We start from the raw sequence: 23,192 nt of genomic DNA, 5'->3' as shown, positions 1-23,192 counted from the left end.
ATACATTATAATAATATAAATTTTAATAAAAATCATAATACGAGTTCGTTTCCACGTTATCTATGAGATAGAACTACCAGTACTACTTTTTTTTTTCTTTTCTTTCTTTTTTTTTTTCTTTTTTTTTTTTTGTTTCTTTTGAAATTTCCTCCGTTTGACCATAACAATTTTACAATATCATTATTATTACTATTGTTAATATTGCCAATAATAATAATAATAAGAAGAAGAAGAAAAATTATTAATAAGATCAACGAGTATAAGAAGAACATATATTTAATTATCGTAAACATAATTTATATCTTATATTACATATGAAGATGATGATTCATACGATAATAAAATGTTTATACTTAAAAGAGAATATATTTAAATAAGAACAAACTATAACATGGATTAAACTAATATGGCCTAAGCTAATCATAAATTAAATTAAAAAAAAAAAAAAGTATCTATTATAGGAAAGATATCGATTTCTATCAGTTTTAAGTGAATTTCATATTTTGATAAAATTTTTCTTCCCGAAATCTCAAAAAATCTTATCTTTGATAATTTAAACGATTGAGATATTAATCCACGATATTTAATATTAATTAGATACGATGACAAATACGAAACTTTTCTTGTTTTTATTTACATTGTAGTTACAATCGTATATCATTAGCTCGTAATAATTATTTATTTCTTTTATTATTTATTACTTGTATCGATTTGATTTTGATTCTCAATAATTTCTCTTGTTAATTTTTTGGAAAAAATTGTTTAACTTGCATAAAAATTTAATATTATAATAACCATTAAAAAATAAATAAATAAAAACGAAAATTCGCTAATTAGTTATTTATATCGACGTCGTCATTTTCTAAACAAATCAATATAATAAATATCTATCGTTTTTCAAATGATTACAATATCATTGGCCGATATACGTATTCACTTTATTTCTAAAATTTGAATATAAATAAAATGATTTTTAGAAAATAACTATTGTTAAATCAATTAATTATAAATAAAAAAATTATCGATAAATGATCAATAAGATGATATCCTTATGATTATCACTCTAAACTTTTCAAATATTTATGTTTCAACATCGACTTTATTATTACAATGTATAATATACATAATGTATATAATATTTAATTATATTTTCATTATTATCATTATCATTATTATTATTATTATTAATTGTAATAATAATAGTAGTAGTAGTAACAGTTGCAATAATATACAGTGGATTAAAAAATACGAAAACACGAAAAAAAAAAGAAAAAGAAAAAGAAAAAGAAAACAAACAAATAAAAAAAAAAAATACAGAATGTTCTTTCGATTTTTATTAAAATAACATTTAATATACAACATAAACAATATTCTCTAATCGTTATTTCGAACAAAACACATATCGACGGAATCCTGTTTATCATTATTTTCTTTTTCTTTTTCTTTTTTAAAATTTTTTATATCAAATTTCTATACCACACTTATTTTTCTATACGTATCAACAATATCTATTATTCATCGTACGCTTATTTTATCGTAAAAAACAAATGTTTATCGTTTTATAGAAATGAAAACGTTCATTTTTATTGTACGAATTATGTGACGTCGTCATTTGAACATATTATCTTGAAGATTAATTTAATTACGAATTCAATCATTTATCTTTCATCGAGAGATTTACTTTCGTCAACACGCAACAAAGTAAGTTGCTGGATTATATATTTTATTTTTTTATATATATATGTGTGTGTGTGTGTTTGTGTATGTGGAAATGTAATTTTGCTTTCGTCTAGAAATGAATATTATGAAATCTTTTTATATTTTTAATCGAATATATATATATATATATATATATACATATTTATTTATTTGTTTATTTATATTTTTTTAATACACACACACACACACACATATATATATATATAAACATTTTATTCCTATTTAATTAATCTTTCCTATTTTATTTTTATTTTAATTAAAAAAATCTTATTTCAATCAATCAAAAAATTTTATTTAATTATGTAATTCAATTTAATTGAAAATCTTAAGAAATTTGATTAAGACGATTTAAATATAATTATTAACAAATTGATCAAGCGTTCAAATAATTTCAATAATAATTTCCATAGTAATCTAGAATCAGATTATGGATCGATCGATCGATCGATCGCTCGATCGATTAATCAATCAATCCGTTTTCTTTTCTTTTTTTTAATTAAAAACTTTCCTCACTCACACGATTCTAATATTATTATTATTATTAAGAAAACATTAGACTCTCGTATAACTTTCATTGACAAATTTCAAATGGCTTATCTCGAATCGGACAAAGGACCGATCGACAATACGCGTTAGATAAAAAAAAAAAAAGATAAAAAAATAAAAAAAAAAATAAAAAATAAAAAGAAAGACAAAAAAGAAAATCATTAGAAAGAACGTAAAAGAATCCTCTTAGGCGAATGATACATTGTTACGATTTAAAAACAAGTATTTTCATTGAAAAAATACGCGTGAACGATTAATTACTAACATATATACATACATAAACACACACACCCAGAGTTATATATATATATATATATATATATATATATATATATATATATACATTTTAATAAGGAATAATATTAGTATACAATGTTAAAACATGTATTTAAACGTCGAAGTGCCCAGACGTCGGGGAATTCAAAATTTATGAACAATGAAGAAGAAGAAAAAAAAAAAAAAAAGGAAGAAGAAAAAAATCTATGACAAAAACCAGTTTTATCGAGGAAGAAACATTTATTTACTACTTCGTACTTCGAGGAATTTCGTGATTCCTCGATATCGCATAATAATCGATCTGAGAAATATTCTTCAATGCCTTAGAACCTAAGGCAACGCTGTGTATAATGACGTAATCATGAAAATAATTTCTCTAGTTCTATAAATATGAACACTGAAACGAACGAAGCACCAGATCGTTTTTATTTCTCAACGACAGGAACAACAATATCGATCTTCAGATTGGATTATTACTTTTTTATCAACTTAATTTTATCATAATGTAAGTAATAAGTGCATAAGGAAATTATTATATAAATTGTTGAATATTTATATCATATATATGTTCGAATAATTTGAATGAAAGTTTTCTTTTTTTATGTCCTTTAGATTAAAAAAGAAAAAAAAAAAAAGAATAAATAAAAAAGAAAGAGAAATTAATAAGAAGAAATAAGAAGGAAAGAAAACAAAAAAAGAAGAAAAATCGCAAATCTTTTCCAAGAAACATAAATTATTATTTTGTGCGTCGCTTACGATAAGAATCGATATGCGTTTCTTCATGATCATTAGCATGATTTTCGTGTGCATCATTATCGATATGATAACGGCACAAACTACAGAAGCTAATAATGAGCCTAAGAATAATACGCCATCATATCGACGATATGGAGGACACGGAGGAGGACACGCAGCTAAACCTAATATAATTCATGGACCAACTATACCCTGTCCATCTGGACAGCAACATGATTCGAACGGTAAATGTCGTACTTCAGTATAATTTTTCGATAAATCGATTATATACATTAACATTGACTCGTATTTTCAATTAAATATAAATTAAAATTAATTAAAATCGATTAAAGAATATAAGATAGAATCCACGTATATTCTTTTTTACCAAAGTTGAAAAGTTTTAAATAGATTAGATAAAGTTAGATATCTAAGTACTATTAGGGATAGAAATAAATCAATTTATTTATATCCCTAATTTTTATTTATGCCGGACTATAACATATATTCGTAATACTATATATATATATATATGTTAGTAATAATTATTTTGTAAGAAAATAATTTTTTTTTTATACTTATACAATATTACGCATTATCTAGAGCTATTAACTCTAATTATAATTTGAATTGTGGATTAGATTATAATGAAATAATTCAATTCAAATGAATAAACGATTTAAAAAAAATATATCAATGTTCGTATTATCGAGTGTATTTCTTTTTTTTTTTTTTTTTTTTTTTTTTGTTTTTCCTCTCAACAACAAATCAAAAATAATTCTGATTAGTGTATTGACTATCGATCGAATAATAAAAGAAACACTGGAGAATGTTATCGTAGACTTAATAGACATATCTGTCTGTATATGTGTTTATCGAAGGTAAAACATATAAATATTTTATGTATGTATTCATTACGTTATTATTAGTTTTAATATGGAAATAAAAGATGAGTGATAATGCATTTTTCCTTTTGCTGTCTTTTTCTTTTTTTTTTTTTTTCTTTTTTTTTCACACAACTGTTATTTCATAGAAGACAAAAGTATTTCTTTAGAAAATTTTACGATAATTTGATGATTCAGAAACAAAAATTACCACAAAAAAAAAAAAAAAAAGAAAAAAAAAATAAGAAGAAGTAATTCTTCAACGTAATACGAAAGAAAGATAAACAATTTGTTCTCTTAAAAATTTAATTAATTCATAAATAAAATATAAATAAAAATTGTGACTCGATCCTTTTTTTTTTTTGTCTCTTGTTTAAAAATAAAATAAAAAATGAGATCACTTTAATTACACGGACTTAAAAGATCATGATAAACGTGTTGTCTAGTTTCACATAGCCGGCAGACTTTCTCTTCACAGATAGGAATTTGCATCTCTTACCGATGTTGCAATAAATATACCTGAAAAGAAGTCCTGTATGCATCCTGAAGAAATTTCATTAATTCACAAAGAACAAAAATAGTCGTCGTTCTATCTCGAAGGATTCAAGAAGGATCCTCGATAACAAGGACCTAAACTTTATTATGCTTTAAAAAAAAAAAAAAAGAAAAAAGGACACAAGATTTGATCGAATCTCATTTCATTCGTAAAATATTGTAAACGAACGAAATAATTTTTTTCTCTATCATTAATAATTGATCGAAAGTATGATTGATATCAAACTCATGCACGTTTACGAAAAACATCGTTCGATCTGCAATATCTTCAAAACATTCATCGATGCGAATTTTTTTCCTAAGCGCCTATCATGAAAATTTCATCAGTTGACCAAAGGACTCTTTGATAAGGAAAATTCAATCTAAAAATCGTGTTTAATTGCTTAACGTTTACATTATCATATCTCGTCAAATACATATAGAACACCATTATGTTACTATTTGAGCAATCTTTGACTTATGTCAAGCTCTTATCGAAATCTCATAAATTAAATGACTTCATGACAACATAGTAACACCTGAATGATCAAAAAATTCATTAGAAAAAATATCAGACGACGTACGAGTAACTTCAAACAACGTGACGAAATCTTTTCCACGAATACAATTAATTATTAGTCGGAAGATGTTTTTATATCTGATAGCCATTTTGACGGTCAATCGATTAATTCATCCATACACGGTTTATCATGTTTTTAGGATTATAAAGCAGAATACAAGGTCGTACACCTGTAGAATTACAAAATTTTATTGTAAAAAGATCTATTTTCATTCAATGAAAGAAAAACATGTAACGATTTATCGTTTCTATTTAATCTTCCATGAAAACAACATCTTCGATGAAAACAATTTCTTCGTTACAGTCGTATTTTTATCAATGATAATGATATCAATTCTAACAAATCATTGTCCATCAAGAACGAATAATTATTGAATCTATCTAACAATGAAAATAAAATTAATATATATATATGTAATTGATTTATTCGAAACGGCAAGTTTATCTAATGTATTTATCTAAATGTATTTATTGAAAGTAAATGAATATCATAAACCATAATTATATTAATTAAAGCGTATAAAATATTTTATGATCAATTAATTGAATCTGATATTCGATTATTTATCGTATAATTAAATCTATCATTTTATTGACTACATCATATCTAATAACTTAGAAACGAATAGTAATAGAATTTTCCATAGGATATAATATTAAAGTATATGTTTAATAAAGTAATAATCGAAAAAAATCGATCGTTATTTTTTTATAATAACTATAATTATGTATAGTAAGTATAATTATCAAGATTATCATTATAGAAGAAAAAAAAGATAACACTTTATGTTTATTTTTTTTTTTTTTTTGAAATAGATGTTATTATTTTCTAAGAAACGTATCTTCTAAATGATAAATCTGTCATAGTTTGTCTGGTATAAAAATAAAAACATATATGGTGATAAATATGCAAAGTAAATCCGAGTATAAGTATTTCATCGAAATGATACAACCGGTTTTCCTGAAGTAAATTTATTCACTGAAAACCTGTCTCTCATGTTTTATACACTTCACGAGGAAAACATTTCATCGATTCATAAGAACAAGTTCACAAAGTTCGATTTTGATCTTTTATTTTGATGAATTTATATAGGATCATAGGGGATCGATAGAACGAAAGAATTATTATTTTTTTTTTCTTTATACACAAAAAAAAAAGAAATAGTAATAATAATAATAATAATAATAAAATTTAATTGAATTAACAAACTTTCGATCTCAATAAATTTCTTGTAAAAATTTTTTCAAAAGGTTAATGTCAGAATGATCGATTTAAATGAAAAAGAAAAAAAAAAATAAAAAAATAAATAAATCAAATTAATAATTTTACGACTCCGTTGGACATTGTCATATCGATTCATGTGGCATTGATCTTCGATAAATCGATAATCATAATTAACCGTGTTATAATATGCCAGCAATAAGATAAACGCAAGCAGAGCTTTCATGTTTAAGTTTCGAAGATATTCAATCGTACGTTGTTTACTATTAATTAAGCTCAGTCATTCTCAAACGAACTTTGAAACTATACCATTGGATATTATTTATATTTATATTTTCGATTGGCCCGTTTCTTTCTGACATATATCGAATTATCGACATATCATTCGTATTTTTATACATTTCTTTTCTTTATTATACAAAAAAAAAAAAAAGAAAAAAAAGTTAAAAATATATTCGCTATTGTTTAAGTTAGGAAAATTTCAACTTAGAAAAAAAGAAAATATATATATATATATATATATATATATAACTTTTGAATACATATATATATACAGACACACACACACACAAATAATTAAAATATGTATTTATAAAATATATTAAAAATATATATACAAAGAAATATACAGAAAGAAATAAAATCATAATTATATATTTATAATTACGTTATATATATATATATATATATATATATATATATATATATATCATAGTAATATATCTATCTTTATTTATACCCACATATAATATATATATATACATACATACATATATAAATATACATATATATTTTTTTTTCTTAATATTAATAATATACGATAATATTAAATATGCTAGTAATATACATATACGTATGTATATATATTTAGATAATGAAAATTATGTCAGAATATAAGAAACAAATTTTTGATTGGCCGTCATTTTATATTAAGTCTACAGATGCCGTTTCCATCTCGTTTTTGTCCTGGATCACATTCTATAGTAGGAGCAATTATGATCGAATGATTAACTGAAAATATTGGACGCTTTTTAGGCTTTGGCTTTTCTTCGTCATTTTCCTTCATCTTTGTATCATTCGTCATCAATAGTAACGATGATATATTAACAGGAAATGCTATTACATTCTCACTTATCAGTACGATTGCGAAGAAACTAATTAAGAAAGATTTCATCGTTCTCGATAAAAATATTTTTACATTCGTTCAAGTTTCGAGTCAATGAATTGATGTCAAATATTCTAAGACCTAAACAGAAAAGAGAAAGGAAAAAAAAAAAAAATATATATATATATATATATATATATATATATATGTATTTATATAATGTGAATTAAATCATTGTGCGATTGAAAGTCGAATAAATTCGATTTTTTTTTTTTCAAATGAATAATGAGTGTAAGTAATATGAGTATGATTATGAATAAATAAATATGAGTAATATTATTATTATAAAGAAGTTTTCATTTTATATATATGTATATATATATACAATTTTTATAGGAATAAAATCTTTGTGATTGAAAAACCAAGTGATTCGATGTTTTTTTTTTTTCTCTCTTTTTTCTCAAGAAACGTATTTAATAAAGTTTATATTTTAACTTATTTATATTTTCAATACGAGATCCATTATATATATATAAATTTCATTTACAAATAAATATAAATTATCTATAATAAATGTCGCATAGAGATATGTGTATAAATCATAGACGTTATTTCTATTTATTTATTCCTTCTTTTTATAATAATTGAAGAATCTTCATATTCGAACGATTGAAAAATTATTGTATAAAAAAAAAATTGTTTAACTCGCATACCTTTTACTAGTAAATTTCCAATATTTGTCTCAAGGTCCGATAACGGATTGATCGATTGATTGATTTGATCGATCGCTCGTTCGTTCGATCGATCGATGATGAACGATTGAAAAGAAATCTTTCGATGAATGTATAATCGTAATATGCTTGCGATACGTTGTTGACGAGTATAAAGAACTATTTTCATTAAAGAACATCCCGTGATCGATCTCTTACTTATACTCTTCGAAAGAGCTACCTATTACGTGACATTTCATATTTTTCAAGATGGCAAAAGAATATAATAGTTCACAATTCTATAAATATTACAGGAATATTATGGAATCGTTTGTATGTATGAGTGTGTGTACGTGTAATCGTGATAAGTCGAATATAAATATATTTTCGGATGTATGAGTTTTGATATATATATATATATATATTCTGTATATATATATATATATATATATATATATATATATATATACAGAAACATGATTCATATCAGATTTCTTCTCGATTGGAATAACAACGATTTTGATTATCTTCTCTAGTATTGTTTTTCTTTCTTTCTTTTTTTCAGTGACTTTAAATTACGAAATCAGAAAGAAAGAAAGAAAAAAAAAAAAAACAAAGAATTTATTAGTTCCTTCGATAATAATTTACAATTTTGTCAGACGCATAGACACACACAAATATTCATATTTAACATTAAATATATTCTTAAAATTGAAGCGCGAAGATATTGAAGATTTCAATATTCGTAGTTAAAAAAAAAAAAAAAAAAAGAAAAAAAAACCAAAAAAAAAAAAAAAAACTATGATAAGCAGTAAAATAATTTTTTTTTTTTTGAACGACGTTATAGCGAAATATATATATATATATAAAAAAAAAAATAAGAAGATAAGGAGAAAAAAAAACAGAATTCAACTCATTCAATAATAATTTACAATCTTAACAAACATACACGCAGACGTACACACACACACACACATACACATACACACACAAACATACAGTAACATCGATTTTGATGACGAATAAAATTAACATTTAACGCGTAAACTTCTTTTTCTTCTTAATGTGAATTCTCATATAAGATCTTGAAATTTATACTGAACTATTATAGACAGGAGGAAAAACAAGTTTTCACGAGGAAGTAGTTTATTTATATCGTATCTCAAAGAACCATTTCGTTATCGTATAATAATCAATTAAATAGAAATATCTTTTATTTTACATAGAATGTATAATTAATGCTTGAAATGACGTAATCATGGAATAACATATAAATTACGAATGATCGGACGAGCGGTCAGTTACAATACCATTTATATTACTTCAACATCAAGAACAGTAATATCGATCGTCAATAATATCGATCTTTCGATCGTTTCATTCGACACATAAATACGTACGTGTACATAATATCGGATTGTCCCCTTAATTCATGTAGGTATACAGTGATTTAGTATGATTTATATAATATTCAAGGAAATATCATCATGAAAATGTTTTTAAACGTTGATCGTTCATTGGTATAATTTAACACATATTTTATATCCTTTAGATAAGAAAGAAAGAAAGAAAGAAAGATAGAAAAAAGAAGGAAAGAAATTTGAAATAAGTGAAATCTCGTCAAAGGATAAATATTTCTTTTTTTTTTCTTTTTTTTTTTTTTTTTTCTTTTGCTTCATTTTATAAATCCCTGAGGAAAAGAAGAATCGAAATGCGTTTTTTCCTTCCGATCATTTGTACGATCTTGATGTGCATCATTTTTCCAATGATCACGGCTGGTGATAATGTCGTTAGAAATAATACCGTGGAACCACCAAAGACAACGCCATTTCCTGATATAATTGTGGCACCGATAAAACGATGTCCACCTGGACAAAAACATGATTCCTACGGTAAATGTCGAGAAATGGTATAATGATAATTAACTTTTTGTTCTTATATTATTTTCTTTTTTCTTTTCTTTTTTCAAATTCATTCACGAATAAAAATTTATATATATATATATATATATATATATATATATATATTAATATGTATATATATACATGCACGTTTATGTTAATAATAAATCGTTTCGAAAGAGAATAATTATTTTTTTCTAATTTCATACGATCTTACGTATTATCTCAAAAAAAAAAAAAAAAAAAAATTATTAATTCTAATAATAACGTTGAACGTTCGATTATTAATGAAATAATTTATTTTAAATAAATGAATGATTAAAAGTATGTAAAATATATTAATATAAATAAATATTTTTTTTTCTTCAATCGAAACATACAAAATAAAATTCAGACTGATGCTTTTTGATTATCGATTAAGTAATGCATCGGATAATATCGAGATTCCAATCAAAGAATTAATACGATTTATGTATGTGTGTATGTGTGTGTATTCAGATACATATATACCGAGGTACAAATATATATTATGTACGTGTTCGTTACGTTGTTATTAGATTTAACATGAAAATAAAAGATGAATTATTCAATACATTTTTTTTTTTGTTTTTCTTTTTTTTTTCTTTTTTTTTTCGTTTTTGAAACAACTTTGATCCAGAGAAAGATAAGTATTTATTGTTATGTAAAATTTGATGATTTATTTGACGATGAAGAATAAAAAATTACAAAAGGTAAAAGTAATGTTTCATTTTCATTTTTTCTTTCTTCTTTTTTTTTTCTTACATTATTTTATCTTTTTTTTTTTCCCCATGAAGTTGGTCAATTTGTTCTTTTTTTTCTTCTTTTTTTTTTTTTTTTTTTTTTTTTTTTTTTTGAATAATTTAATTAGCCCGTATATCTATCTAAATAAAATGTAAATAAAAATCGCAACTCAATTTTATTGTTCTCTTTTGAAAAAAGAATTGAATGAAATATAATTGATCATTTTGAATTGGTCGTACCTTAAGACCTTAAAGAATATATAATATATAAATTAGATTTGTGTGTGTGTGTGTGTATATGTATGCATGCCGAAGGAGAACTTGTTTTATGTATGTATATGTTCGTTACATATTTGAAAATAAATGACGAATAATTCGATAAATTCTTTTTTCTCATTATCTTCTTGATTTCTTTTTTCTTTTTATTCTTTTGAAAATTTTTCACTTCCAAAATGAGAAACACTTATCCTTAAAATTTCATGATAATTTATTTATTAAGACTATTTCGAAGATACGAAAATAAAAATTACGAAAGAGATAGAAAAGAAACAAAAAAAAAAAGAAAAAAAAACATATAAACATTTATTCACGATCGTTAAAATCTTACGTTTAATTTTATTCCGCCAAATAGTCGTTTCTCTGAACGATTAGAAAATTGCATCTTTAAATGGTATTCTCAAATATAGTGGGGATAAAGTTGCTATAAAAGGATCCATTGGATGATACGACAGATAGATCTCTTCGAGGATTTGCCAAGTTTTATTAACGTTCAACGAATACGAAATCTTTCGTTTTTTATTTCATCACATTTTTATTAGTGACATCACCGTTTTTAACAATCGCTCATCCATAGGATATCAAGGCCGGTGAATTATTCAATATATCGAATAATGGAACCTCACTTAAGTTGCCTGAAATTGATTTGATTGAAATAGGAAATTTACCAGATGATTTACTTAAACGTAAGTTTAATTATAGATAAGAATTATATTAATTAAAATAAACATGATATTTATATTAATTGAATCTCTCTCTCTCTCTCTCTCTCTCTCTCTCTCTCTCTCTCTCTCTCTCTCTCTCTCTCTCTCTATCTATCTATCTTTCTCTTTCTCTGATGATTTTTATTGATAATGATAGTACCTGGTACGTTGATCGCTGGATCGGATACGAAGTGTATCCTAATAATTAAAAAATATACACGTTAATGGAGATTGTCATTACTAATTAGAATGAAATTAAAAATCGATCATTAATCCCTTAACTAATTATAATCCCTGATTAAAAATATTGTAAATCAATCAAATGATTTTTCGTTAATTCGTGGATATATTTCTTTTTTTTATTTTTATCTTTTTTTTTTTTTTTTTTTTTTTTTTTAAAGGTACGGCAAACATCATAACAAAAATTTGTTATGAAGGTAAGAAAAGAGCACGTTTATTTCGTTCGAATTCTACGATCTAATTTTCTGAGAAACACACATACACACACACACACACACACAAACACACACATATATATATATATATATCTTCGATAGATCATAAATTTGTTATATCATTTCTGATATAAAAATAAAAACATTTCTAGACAAATATTCAACGTGAATCCTTGTAAGTACCGGTATATTTGATCGGAACCCAGTTCAAACTCCGGTTATTGTGAAGTAAATTTGCTCTTTTCATGGAAAACGTGTTTCTCCTGTTTCGTGATTTTACGAAAGGGAATAACCGCATTCATCGATTCATAAGAAACTTTCGTTACGTTCGATTTTGATGAATCTTCATAGAATTGATAAAACAATAGAATTGTTTATATTTTCTCGTCGAAAATAAAATCTGATAGTCTTTAATTGTATCGGCAAACTTTTTGATTTTTAATAAACCATCTCCTTGTAAAAATTTCATCCGAAAGATTGTTTTGATCATATCGATTATTGTTCTCTTTTCCTTGATTTTTTTTTGCCGTTCTTTCTTTCTGCTTTTCCTTTTTTCTTCCTCTTCCTCTTTTTCTCTTTTTCCATATGAATAATTAAAATAATAAATAAAAGAGAAGAAAGAAGAAGAAGAAAAGGAAGAAGAAAACGTAAAAAAGAAAATTTGAAAATTGTATGTCTTTCTACGTTTTACTATCGTCCAGCGATACGATATTACTCCTTGATAACTAGATCGATAAACCATAATTAGACGTGGTAATATGTTAGCAATAGTTTGTACACAAGCACAGCTTTCACGTTTGAGCTTTCGAAATATTAATTCGTAACGTTGTTTACTATTAATTAACCCCATTCATTCTCGAACGAAATCTTCGAAACTATGCCATTGGAGGATATTTAATGTTTATATTTTTGATTAGTCCCGTATATTTCTTTCCGACGTATCGCTCACATTTCTATCGAACTTTTTCTTTGCTTCGGGGAAAAAAAAAAGGAGAAAAAAATACAAATCCAAAAAAAAAAAAAAAATTAAAGAAAAAAAAAGAAGAGGAACAATAACATTTATTTTTTTATTTTATATTTATGATTTTAATAAGTTACACGAAGATCCTTTATATAAATATATATATATATATGTATATTGAAAGTAATAAAAAAAAAAAAAAGAGGAAAGGTTCTAAAAAGAAATCTCCCATAGGAAATTACTTGGAAACGAACTAAAGGTTTTAGAGGTGTAAGAAAATGAAGAAGAAGATGAAGAAGAAGATGAAGAAGAAGAATAAGAAGAAAAAAGAAATTTGTAAACTAGAATTTGTTTTAAGAACATCCCACGCACGTCGGTCACTTCGTCGACCTCATACGTAAATACGTACATGCACGTATGATAATAATTTCACGATACGTCATGGAGGATTAATTTACACGAAATGAATTCGTTTTAGATGGACAGGCATAAACTTGCCATCGTATTTTCTCTAAGGGGTTTTAGTTGGAATTCGATATTATACTGAATTGTTTGTCATACCGTGCGTATTCTGACATTGTTATTATTCCTATTGTTGTTATTATTGTTATCATCATCATCGTCGTTATCTTCGTCATCGTTATTGTTGTTTTTGTTGTTACTATTGTTATTATTATTGTCATTGTTGTTAATGTTGTTGTTGTTATTGTTGTTGTTGTTGTTGTTGTTGTTATATCGTTAACTTTTACTTCCGATCGTTAGAACGATATATCCAACGTTTCATCCTTTAGTTTCTCTCATCCGTTCGTCGAATAAATTATTAAATGAACAGATAGGATTCCATTTCGACGTATTGATGTCGGTATTTGTAATTAATTCGTTAGAGTATAACCGAAAGAGAGAAGAAGGATAGAGAAAAAGACAGAGATAGAGAAAGAGAGATAGGGAGAAAGAGATAGAGATAGAGACAAAAATGGAGAAAGAAAGACAGACAGAGAAAGATATCTATGTTATTGCAAATGACAGTTTACGAATGATTTTGCGAGATAATTTTTAATAAATATGTTTCGGTGACACCGTAAGAAGCAATTAGTTGGAAGAACGATAACAGAATATAAATGACACGAGCTGCACGGAAATGGTAAAACATCTAATCAGTATTCCTCAATTTTGTATTTAATGCGAATATGTGTGTATGTATGTGTATATATATATATATGTGTGTGTGTGTGTGTGTGTATCTGTGTGCATGCATGCGTAGATGCGTCAATGAGTTTTGATACGTGATATTTCGAGTGGCATTTTAAAATTTTCGTTGAATATTCTACAAACGTTGATTATCGATCGACAAAACAGAGCTTCATTATCCAACGAAACGTGTAATTTACTATTAGTCGGTAGATGTAACGTCGTAACGTATACAAAAAGAAAAAAAAAAGAAAGAAGAAAAAAAAACTGAGGGGACGTGTAAACTTACAAGACCGTTAACTTTACAAGATTTATCCTACGATTTGAAATTGAAGATCGAGTTTTATATATGCCACGATATACTTTCTAACTTATTGTCAAATCGAATTATAATTGTACTCAAGAATGATAATATTTTTATTAAAATTATTATTATTATAATTAATATTAAATATTAAATTATTATTATTATTATTATTATTATTATTATTACTATAACAAATTATTATTATTATAGTGCATTCTTATCTAGGACAATTTATTATTAAGAAATCGTAATGTTTCACTTATCGTCGAAATAAAAATAAAATGTACGTCGTATAAATTGTTGTAATATTTTACTTTTCTTTTTTTTCTTCGTTGTAATCACAAAATTAATAACAACATTGACGATTAATTAATATACCCGACACGATTGACAATCGATCCGTTCGTTCTATAAATTTCTAAAAGACTTTTTTCAATCGACATTATAAAAATTTCTTTTTCATATAAATATAATTTATAAAATAATTATAAATCAATATATTGCGATAAAGTGCATGCGCAAGCGCTCGCGTGTATATTCGGTATGTCAATTTTTCTCTTTTTTGTTCTATCATTTTATTAAAGACATATTCGAAATAAAAAAAGATTAAAAAAAGAAAAAATTAAAAAAAAAAAAAAAAAAAAAGGAACAAATAAAGAAAAAAAAAAGACCAACATCGAGGAGTACATCGAATCTTTGTCAATACAAAAATTAAAAATTGTGCTTATCTATCTGATTAATACGTAACATACAATAATAATAATAATAATAATAATAATAATAATAATAACAACAACAATAATAATAATAACGTTAATCCTACAAACGTGATCACGTGCTTTACATTAACGAATAACTCCTGCAAATTACCGTGACAATACTTCTAACGAATAGTCCAATCGAACGAGTTCGTACTTGTGTATATTCTACTTATCGATATAGCGCTATTAAAATACGAAATCAATAGGACGCAATAAAATTCGTTTAGCATGCTAACCATGCTAGCAAGAGAGAGAAAGAGAGAGAGAGAGAGACAGAGCCAGAAATAGAGATAGAGATAGATAGATAGATAGATAGAGAGAGAGAGAGAGAGAGAGAGAGAGAGAAGCAACGAGTTTTATGTGGGAAATACAATACCGAAAGCGGTCATTCATTATTCGTCGACCATTTTCACATACTACAAAACATCACGTTTCAACTATTGCACGATATAATGTTAACGACCCTTTATGGAAATGCGAAAAATGCTAATTAGTCGAACATTCGATTAGTTCTGACACTTCGTTTAGTTTCACGTCGGACAACGCTAATCGTCGTAACGTTTGATGATAAAAGGAGAAATGATAAGGGATCGTTGGACTGAGGGAAGAAATTCTAACTAATTTAACTAAGAGGAATCATACGTGAAACATTATAGAATGTTCGTAAAAATTTATAGAAAAATTTTGATTGCGTTATTATCACGATAGTTTATATATCGTAAATTGTATTAAATTATTAGAGTGATTGAAGAGAATTCAAAAATTGTGAAATATTATTATTATTATTATTATTATTATTATTATTATTATTATTATTATTGTTGTTATTGTTGTTGTTGTTGTTGTTGTTGTTGTTGTTGTTATTATTATATATTTTTCAAAATTTTTTATTATCCCTTTAACGAAGTTCTTCGTGTAAGTAAATGGAATGGAAGAAAGTAGTACATGTCGAGTACGTAGTCAGCCTGACAAGATGCTCCTTCATATAAACTTTCTTACTACTTTTCTTATTGCTAAATCATTCTGGTAAATTGTTAATATGTAAATATATGTATATATATATATATATATATATATATATATATATATATCATATAAATCCTTCACTATTAATCGATCGATCTCTTCGACTTGAATAATTTGATTACACCATTCTATATCTCAATAACACAATCGACGAGATAAGAATCAAAATTTTAATTCGGCTTGAAGAAAAATCACATAGTGTATACATATATATATATATATATGTGTGTGTGTGTGTGTGTGTGTGTGTGTATACAAAAAACTTATTCTTCATTTCCACTCTTTCGCGTATACAATCACAAATTATATATGTTTCTTTTTAATTTTCCAATCACTATAGTAGCACAGATATTCTGTGTGTAATAACGAAAGAAAGAAAGAAAGAAAAAAAAAAAGAAAGAAAAAGAGAAAGAAAAAGAAGTAGAAAAAAATGAAGAAAAAAGAAACGATAAATAAAGAACACCCTCAACGTGAAAAATTCTTTCACAAAACTTATAAAAATGAAGCCACCAAGGTAGCGGAGGAGGAGGGGTAAGAACGACGAAATAAAAAAAAAAGAAAAAAATAAAAAAATAAAAAAATAAAATAAATACAAAATAAAACGAAAAAGAAAAGAAAAAGGAGAAAATAAAACGAGAGAAAGAGAAACGAAAATAAAAAAAAACAAAAAAACAAAAAAACAAAAAATAATAACGAAAGAGGAAAAAAAAAGGAAAAAGAAAATAATTTAATCCGGCGAATCCAATAACAGTTGGAGATCGTTTCGAGTTCGGAAAGACGAGTGACACTTTCGTTGAAGTGCACACCTTCGATGTTAGCTCTGACGATGCAACGAAGACTCGTCGTCGTCGTCGTAGTCGTCGTCGTCGTAGTCGTCGTCGTAGTCTTCGTTGTCCTCGTCCTCGTCGAAAGGGGTGGGCCGCCCTTTCTAGCGACGCTTTCCACCCTCTACGAACAGCGCCGCCGCTACCACTACCACCACCACCACCACCATTGCCACCACCACCACCACCACCACCATCACCACCACCACACCACCACCACCACCACCATCACTACCACCACTACTCTTCAACCATCTAGCCAGCCAGCCAGCCAGCCAGCCATCCAGCCAGCCAGCCAGCCAGCCAGCCAGCCAGCCAGCCAGCCAGCCAGCTTCCTCCTGGTGTCCGCACGTATACCAGAGAGCGACTGCTGAGTTTCGTGGCTCCTTCGGTTCACTCAGTAGCGCCGGGTGTTTCGACGCGGCAAGAGCTTATAATTTGCCCTAGTGTTGCCCTACCATCCTCCATTTCTCCATCGAATTTTTACACGCCGTTTGTATATCCTACCACTTTTCCCCCACCACATCAATTAAACTCATCTCCCACCCACTCACCTATCCACCCCACTCGCTCAACCACTCAAACCACTCACCACTTCGCTCTTTAACACTTAATTTCATCGCAACTATTTTTTTCCCGATAACTTATTAAAATATGATATTAAGTGATATTATATTAGATACATCTTGAGGATTAATTATATACACATATATATATATATATATATATATATATATTTATGTATATATATATATATATGTTTATTGTAAACAAAGAAGATATCGGATATATCGATATCGTTATTTTATTGGACTTCTAGATCGAATGGATCTCGCGGGATAAGGGAGCCGCCCAGCCGCGAAAACGCGCAAAACCCTTCCTACCTTTAGCAACCTAGACGACCAACCCCACTCTCTCTCTCTCTCTCTCTCTCTCTCTCTCTCTCTCTCTTTCTCTCTTTCTCTCTCTCTCTCTTCACTCTACTCCGCTTGCGACTCCTCGACGCGCATGAAAACATCGGCGCGGCGCGTGCAATCTTTGTAGTTGACTGGGTGACAGCGTGTGCTTTGGATCCTACGGATAGTTTTCTTCGGAGGATTATATTGTTGTACTTCTTCCATTTCTTCTTCTTCTTCTTCTTCTTCTTCCTCCTCCTTCTCCTCCTCCTCTTCCTCCTCCTCCTCCTCCTCTTCTTTTTCTTCTTCTTCTTCTTCTTCTTCATATTATTATTTTTATTATTATTATTATTATTATTATTACTATTATTATTATTATTCATCATTATCATCATTTTAATGATTTTTTTCTTTTTTCTTTCATTTTCACTTTCCTCCAGTTCTGATTTTGATATAATCGAAGGAACGTGGAGTTATGCCAGTGACGAGAGTGCCAACTGTCTTTCATCCTGACGGTGGTGGTAGTGATGTGAATGATGAGATAAATCATTCGAAGCTATCGTCGGACCAGTGTTACAAATCTGTACTCAATTGTGATACTACTATTACTTCTGCTATTACTACTACTGTTACTAATAATATCGGTACCAGTGCTGCTGCTATTACTACTACTACTACTACTACTACTTCTTGTTCTCGTGCTATTGGTTGTGCTCAATCACGAAAACGTAACGATTACGCATTTGTGACTTTTCTTCGGGTCAACATGAGAGCCGCTATCATCGGTGTTATCGGTGTCCTCGTTGTCCAGTTCGCTGGTACACTTGGTATATCCAGCAAAGGTGAGTAGTAAGAAAGTTTCAATGCTTTTTTTCTTCCGTCTTTTTTTTCTTCTTTTTGTTTTTTATTAATTGCTTTTTTTTTTTTTTTTTTTTTTTTTTCAAGAAATTGTCATTCGCTTATTGATATCGTGGATGGATATACACCGAAAGTTTTTGAAGATGTGATATCGTTTCTTACGTTGACGAAGAACCCGTGTGAATTATGTGTTATTTCTCATTCATAACATCGAAAGTCCTCGGAGTGATATCGTCGATGATTAAAAAAAAAGGTTCATTAATAAAATTAATCATCGATAATAAGTTATGCGTAAAGTGATTAACAATTTTTTTCAACGTTACGTGATTTATAATCACGAAGAAGTGATGATAACGATACGATCGTGATTTCGTTTATAAAGATCATTTACGAAAGGTTTTTCTCTTCTTCCTCTTTTTTTTTTTCTTTTTTTTTTTTTTTTTTTTTTTTTTTTAAATTACGATGGTTATCTTCGAGGGTGCGAAACGACGGAATAGGGGATCTATAATGTTTCGCGATGACGTCAATGAAACATCCGTAATAGGACTTCTTGTAGGGGGAGGGGAGGGAGGGGAAATTATCGGATGGATAGAAAAGTGTGCGACGGATTATACGTCGTTAATAGTTTCGATTGGAAAAGTGATTTTTCAGTGATTTTTTTTTTTTTTCGACTATTCGTAAATTCTCCTTAACAAATGTTATTAATATTCCGATTACGACAACATTGTACGTGCAACGTGTTGATCGATTGGCAATTTCGTCGCCGTTGACACACGATTATTTATAAAGGAATAGAAACGAAACGATCGATCGCTAAGAAAATTATTCAACAATTTTTTTACGACACTTGTTACGCGTGTGACGCAGTGACTTAAAAAAAAAAAAAAAAAAAGAAAGAAAATTCTTCTTCTCGCGAACAAAATTTATCCAGCGAATTTTAACAGGTTCATTCAAAAACGATATAATCTCTGTTTCGATTTATATTTTCGATTTGAAAACGTCGAACGATACGAAATCGTATAAATGTCGTATAAGTGCGTACGAGGTGATAATCGTAACAAAAATAAGAAAGTTTATTTTATATTTTTAGCCAATTAAAAATAAAAAAAAAAAAAAAAAAAAAAAAAAAAAAAACTGACTCGCTCCTCTTTAGACTTCAACCTGCCTGATATACTCTTTTAATGACATCAATGAAATATTATAATAAGATTTCTCGTGGGAAAATTAACAAGTGGATAGAAAATGTCTCACTTTACTTATCCTCAATCCCGTCCACCTCCTACAGCCTCCTATTACCACTACCAGCACACTACCATCATCCCTCTTTTCCACTGTGCCAGTAGCATTTTGGACGAAGAAAAGTGAAGTTAAGAATAATGTGACGCCATTAAAATGGACGTGCCGAATGGGGGATCGTTAAAACTTAACGCGAGTTACAATAAGTTTTGTGGGAAAAACGATTAGAAATTTTCCATGTGATTAATATTATGAAAATTATGAAATCATTTTTTGTATCATTAATCGAATCCTTCCTTTTCTTTTTTTTCTTTTTTCTTTTTTTTTTTTTGTTTTCTTCTTCTTCTTCTTTTGTTTCGGGACGGAAATAGCGAAGGGCGCTTTTTTATTATTTTTTTCTTTTTTTCACAATTTCCTTTCTTCATTCCTTTCCATCGGAAAAGAAATAAAAGACTTATGCATGATTCATCGTCATTCGAACAATATTAAAAGAGCGTCGGTGATAACAGTAATGAGACATACGATTCTTTCTTTTCACACGAGAGCGTAGCTTTTAATAACGAATACCTACGATGAGAAACAAGAAAGGCAAAAGATATCTTTCACGTTATCGTGATGAACGGAGTATCGATAGCTATCATAATTAGGCGAGTTCGCATATGACACGATCACGAACGGTATCGTACGTCGAACTCGTTACTGTCTTTCAAAAACCGTTGATACGTGACGTATTTTTCCTGTTGAAATACATTTCTCTAAGGATATAAAAAAAGGAAAGAGAAAGAAAGAAAGAAAGAAAGAAAGAGAAAAAGAAAGAGAAAAAAAAGAAACTGAAAAAAAAAAAATGAAAAAGCAAAAGCACGATCTAAAATGACAGAATAATATGTAACATTTGTATTGAAAGATTATTATTATTATAAAGATTATTATTATTATTATAAAAAAAAAAAAAATAATCAGATTTTTATTTTCTCGCATCGTAAATCAATATTTTACGATAAATCCAATATTAAATTTAATCTTTATTTGTAAAAACTAAAATCATTGTTTAATTGTTCATTCAATATATTTATATGGAATAAATAATAATTGGATATCTAATCTTTGTTTCTGTATAATTTTCTTTCCTTTCTTTTTTTTTTTTCTTTTTTTTTTAATAATACAAATTGTATTAGTACAAGTACAAATAATCAATTGTTTACAAGTAATTTATACGGATACGTGTTTTATTAAAAAAATTATACCGTACTAGAATTATTATACTTCTATTGATACAATTTATATATAACAAGTCGTCAATCTTCGAATATGAACAATATGCTAAACTAATCTATCTTAATATAATAATAATAATTAATTTTCTAGTAAGAAAAAACGAACATCCTAATAAGAAAAAAAAAAAAGAAAAAAAAATCTCAGAATATTTATATCCATATATATATATATATTTTTTTTATGCAAGTTTCAAGGTCATACGACGTTATAGAAAGTTAACACAATCAATACCTATGTCTAAAAAAGTATCAAAAAAAAAAAACCAAAAAAAAAAATCTTTATCATAAATATTTTTTAAATATTTTAATATTCATCAACTCTCTCTCTCTCTCTCTCTCTCTCTCTCTCTCTCTCTCTCTCTCTCTCTCTCTCTCTAAATGTTATATTAAACTATTACGATTAAACATAATCGATAAACTGCAAAAATCAAAAATTCCTAACCAATTTATATATATATATATATATATATATATATATATATATAAAATAGAACTGACATATGAGAATACAAAGATAGTCTCTTCTTTGATGAATATTCCCCGACGTATTATTGTAATACTACTTCATTGATATTCAGCAAGCACAAGCATTATAATAAATGTCTCCCTCTCCTTCCCTCCTATCTCTCTCTCTCTCTTTCTCTCTCTTAGTAATTCAAGTCAGTTATCACGTATATGAAGATTACAAACTCGGACGAGAGTTGATGATCCGGTTGAGCTTTCTAATCTAATAGCTGCGAGTTACAAATCGGTTGTTGTCACATTAGCATTAAAACTTGAAATACGTTTTCATCATTCATAAAATAGACATTTTGCTACGTCAATTTTTTACACGTTAAATATCAAATGTTCAATACTCTATTAATTTTTTTAATACAAATTTAATAACAAGCAAATTTATTTTTTCATCATAAATTTGTTTAATATCATATATACACTCTCCTTTTAATAAAATCCATATTTCGTTTCTCTTTGTCCATTCTTCATTACCTGTCGATTGTTTTTCTACTAAGATTAAAAATAATTTAATTATTATTATACTTAATATTAATATATTTGATTTTATATACTCGTTTTCACATTATTAATCCTTTGTCTCGTTTTATTATCCTTCATTATGTGTCTTTCACTCGTATGAAATATATATTTTATTCACTTTCTCTATCCCCTTCTATCTCTCTCTCTCTCTCTCTCTCTCTCTCTCTCTCTCCCTCTCTCTGCCTCTTCTCACTTTCTCTCTCATCCTCTTATTATTTAAATTTATATCGGAAAATTAATTCGTCATCGAAACATTGTTCTTCCCTCCTGTGAATTACGAATCAGCTGTTATCACATTAGAATATAAAATACATTTCCGTCGATGATAATAAAGACATCCCCTGTTCTATCAATTTTATTTATAAATAAAATATTTATTCGCTCACTCGTTAAGTAATAATGAGTCGATATATTT

The 23,192-nt window shown here is 27.1% G+C and overlaps 1 protein-coding gene and 2 long non-coding RNA genes across 12 annotated transcripts in view; 2 read left to right on the top strand and 1 right to left on the bottom strand.

Annotated features, from left to right (window-relative positions):
• The first annotated feature begins 255 nt into the window (after window positions 1-255).
• Window positions 256-4,240, top strand: LOC124955241. The gene is made up of 2 exons (XR_007102814.1): window positions 256-1,701; window positions 2,667-4,240. It is a non-coding gene; the product is annotated as an uncharacterized LOC124955241 (long non-coding RNA).
• Window positions 4,241-7,413: 3,173 nt separating this feature from the next.
• LOC124955240 lies at window positions 7,414-8,546 on the bottom strand. The gene is made up of 2 exons (XR_007102813.1): window positions 8,315-8,546; window positions 7,414-7,742 (listed from the first exon to the last, which is right to left on the bottom strand). It is a non-coding gene; the product is annotated as an uncharacterized LOC124955240 (long non-coding RNA).
• The window catches only part of LOC124955237, a 288,586-nt gene continuing 273,568 nt past the window's right edge, over window positions 8,175-23,192 (top strand). For 2 of the 10 annotated variants that reach the window (XR_007102812.1, XM_047509383.1), the window contains exons 1-4: window positions 9,171-9,745; window positions 9,864-10,203; window positions 11,827-11,935; window positions 18,812-19,213. Coding sequence is in view for 9 of the 10 variants with exons in the window: in XM_047509383.1 (XP_047365339.1) it covers window positions 18,847-19,213 (367 nt within the window). In the remaining variant the exon portion in view is untranslated. Of the gene's footprint in view, window positions 8,661-9,169; window positions 9,746-9,863; window positions 10,204-11,826; window positions 11,936-17,034; window positions 17,968-18,295; window positions 18,581-18,811; window positions 19,214-23,192 lie in introns of those variants that run through there. The other 8 variants (XM_047509386.1, XM_047509384.1, XM_047509385.1 and 5 more) reach the window with 8 other exon arrangements.

Source organism: Vespa velutina, chromosome 17 (genome assembly GCF_912470025.1).
Source record: "Vespa velutina chromosome 17, iVesVel2.1, whole genome shotgun sequence".
Lineage (NCBI taxonomy): Eukaryota > Metazoa > Arthropoda > Insecta > Hymenoptera > Vespidae > Vespa > Vespa velutina.
The sequence above is the reverse complement of the archived record's forward strand: the minus strand, read 5'-3'. Positions and strand labels throughout refer to the sequence as shown.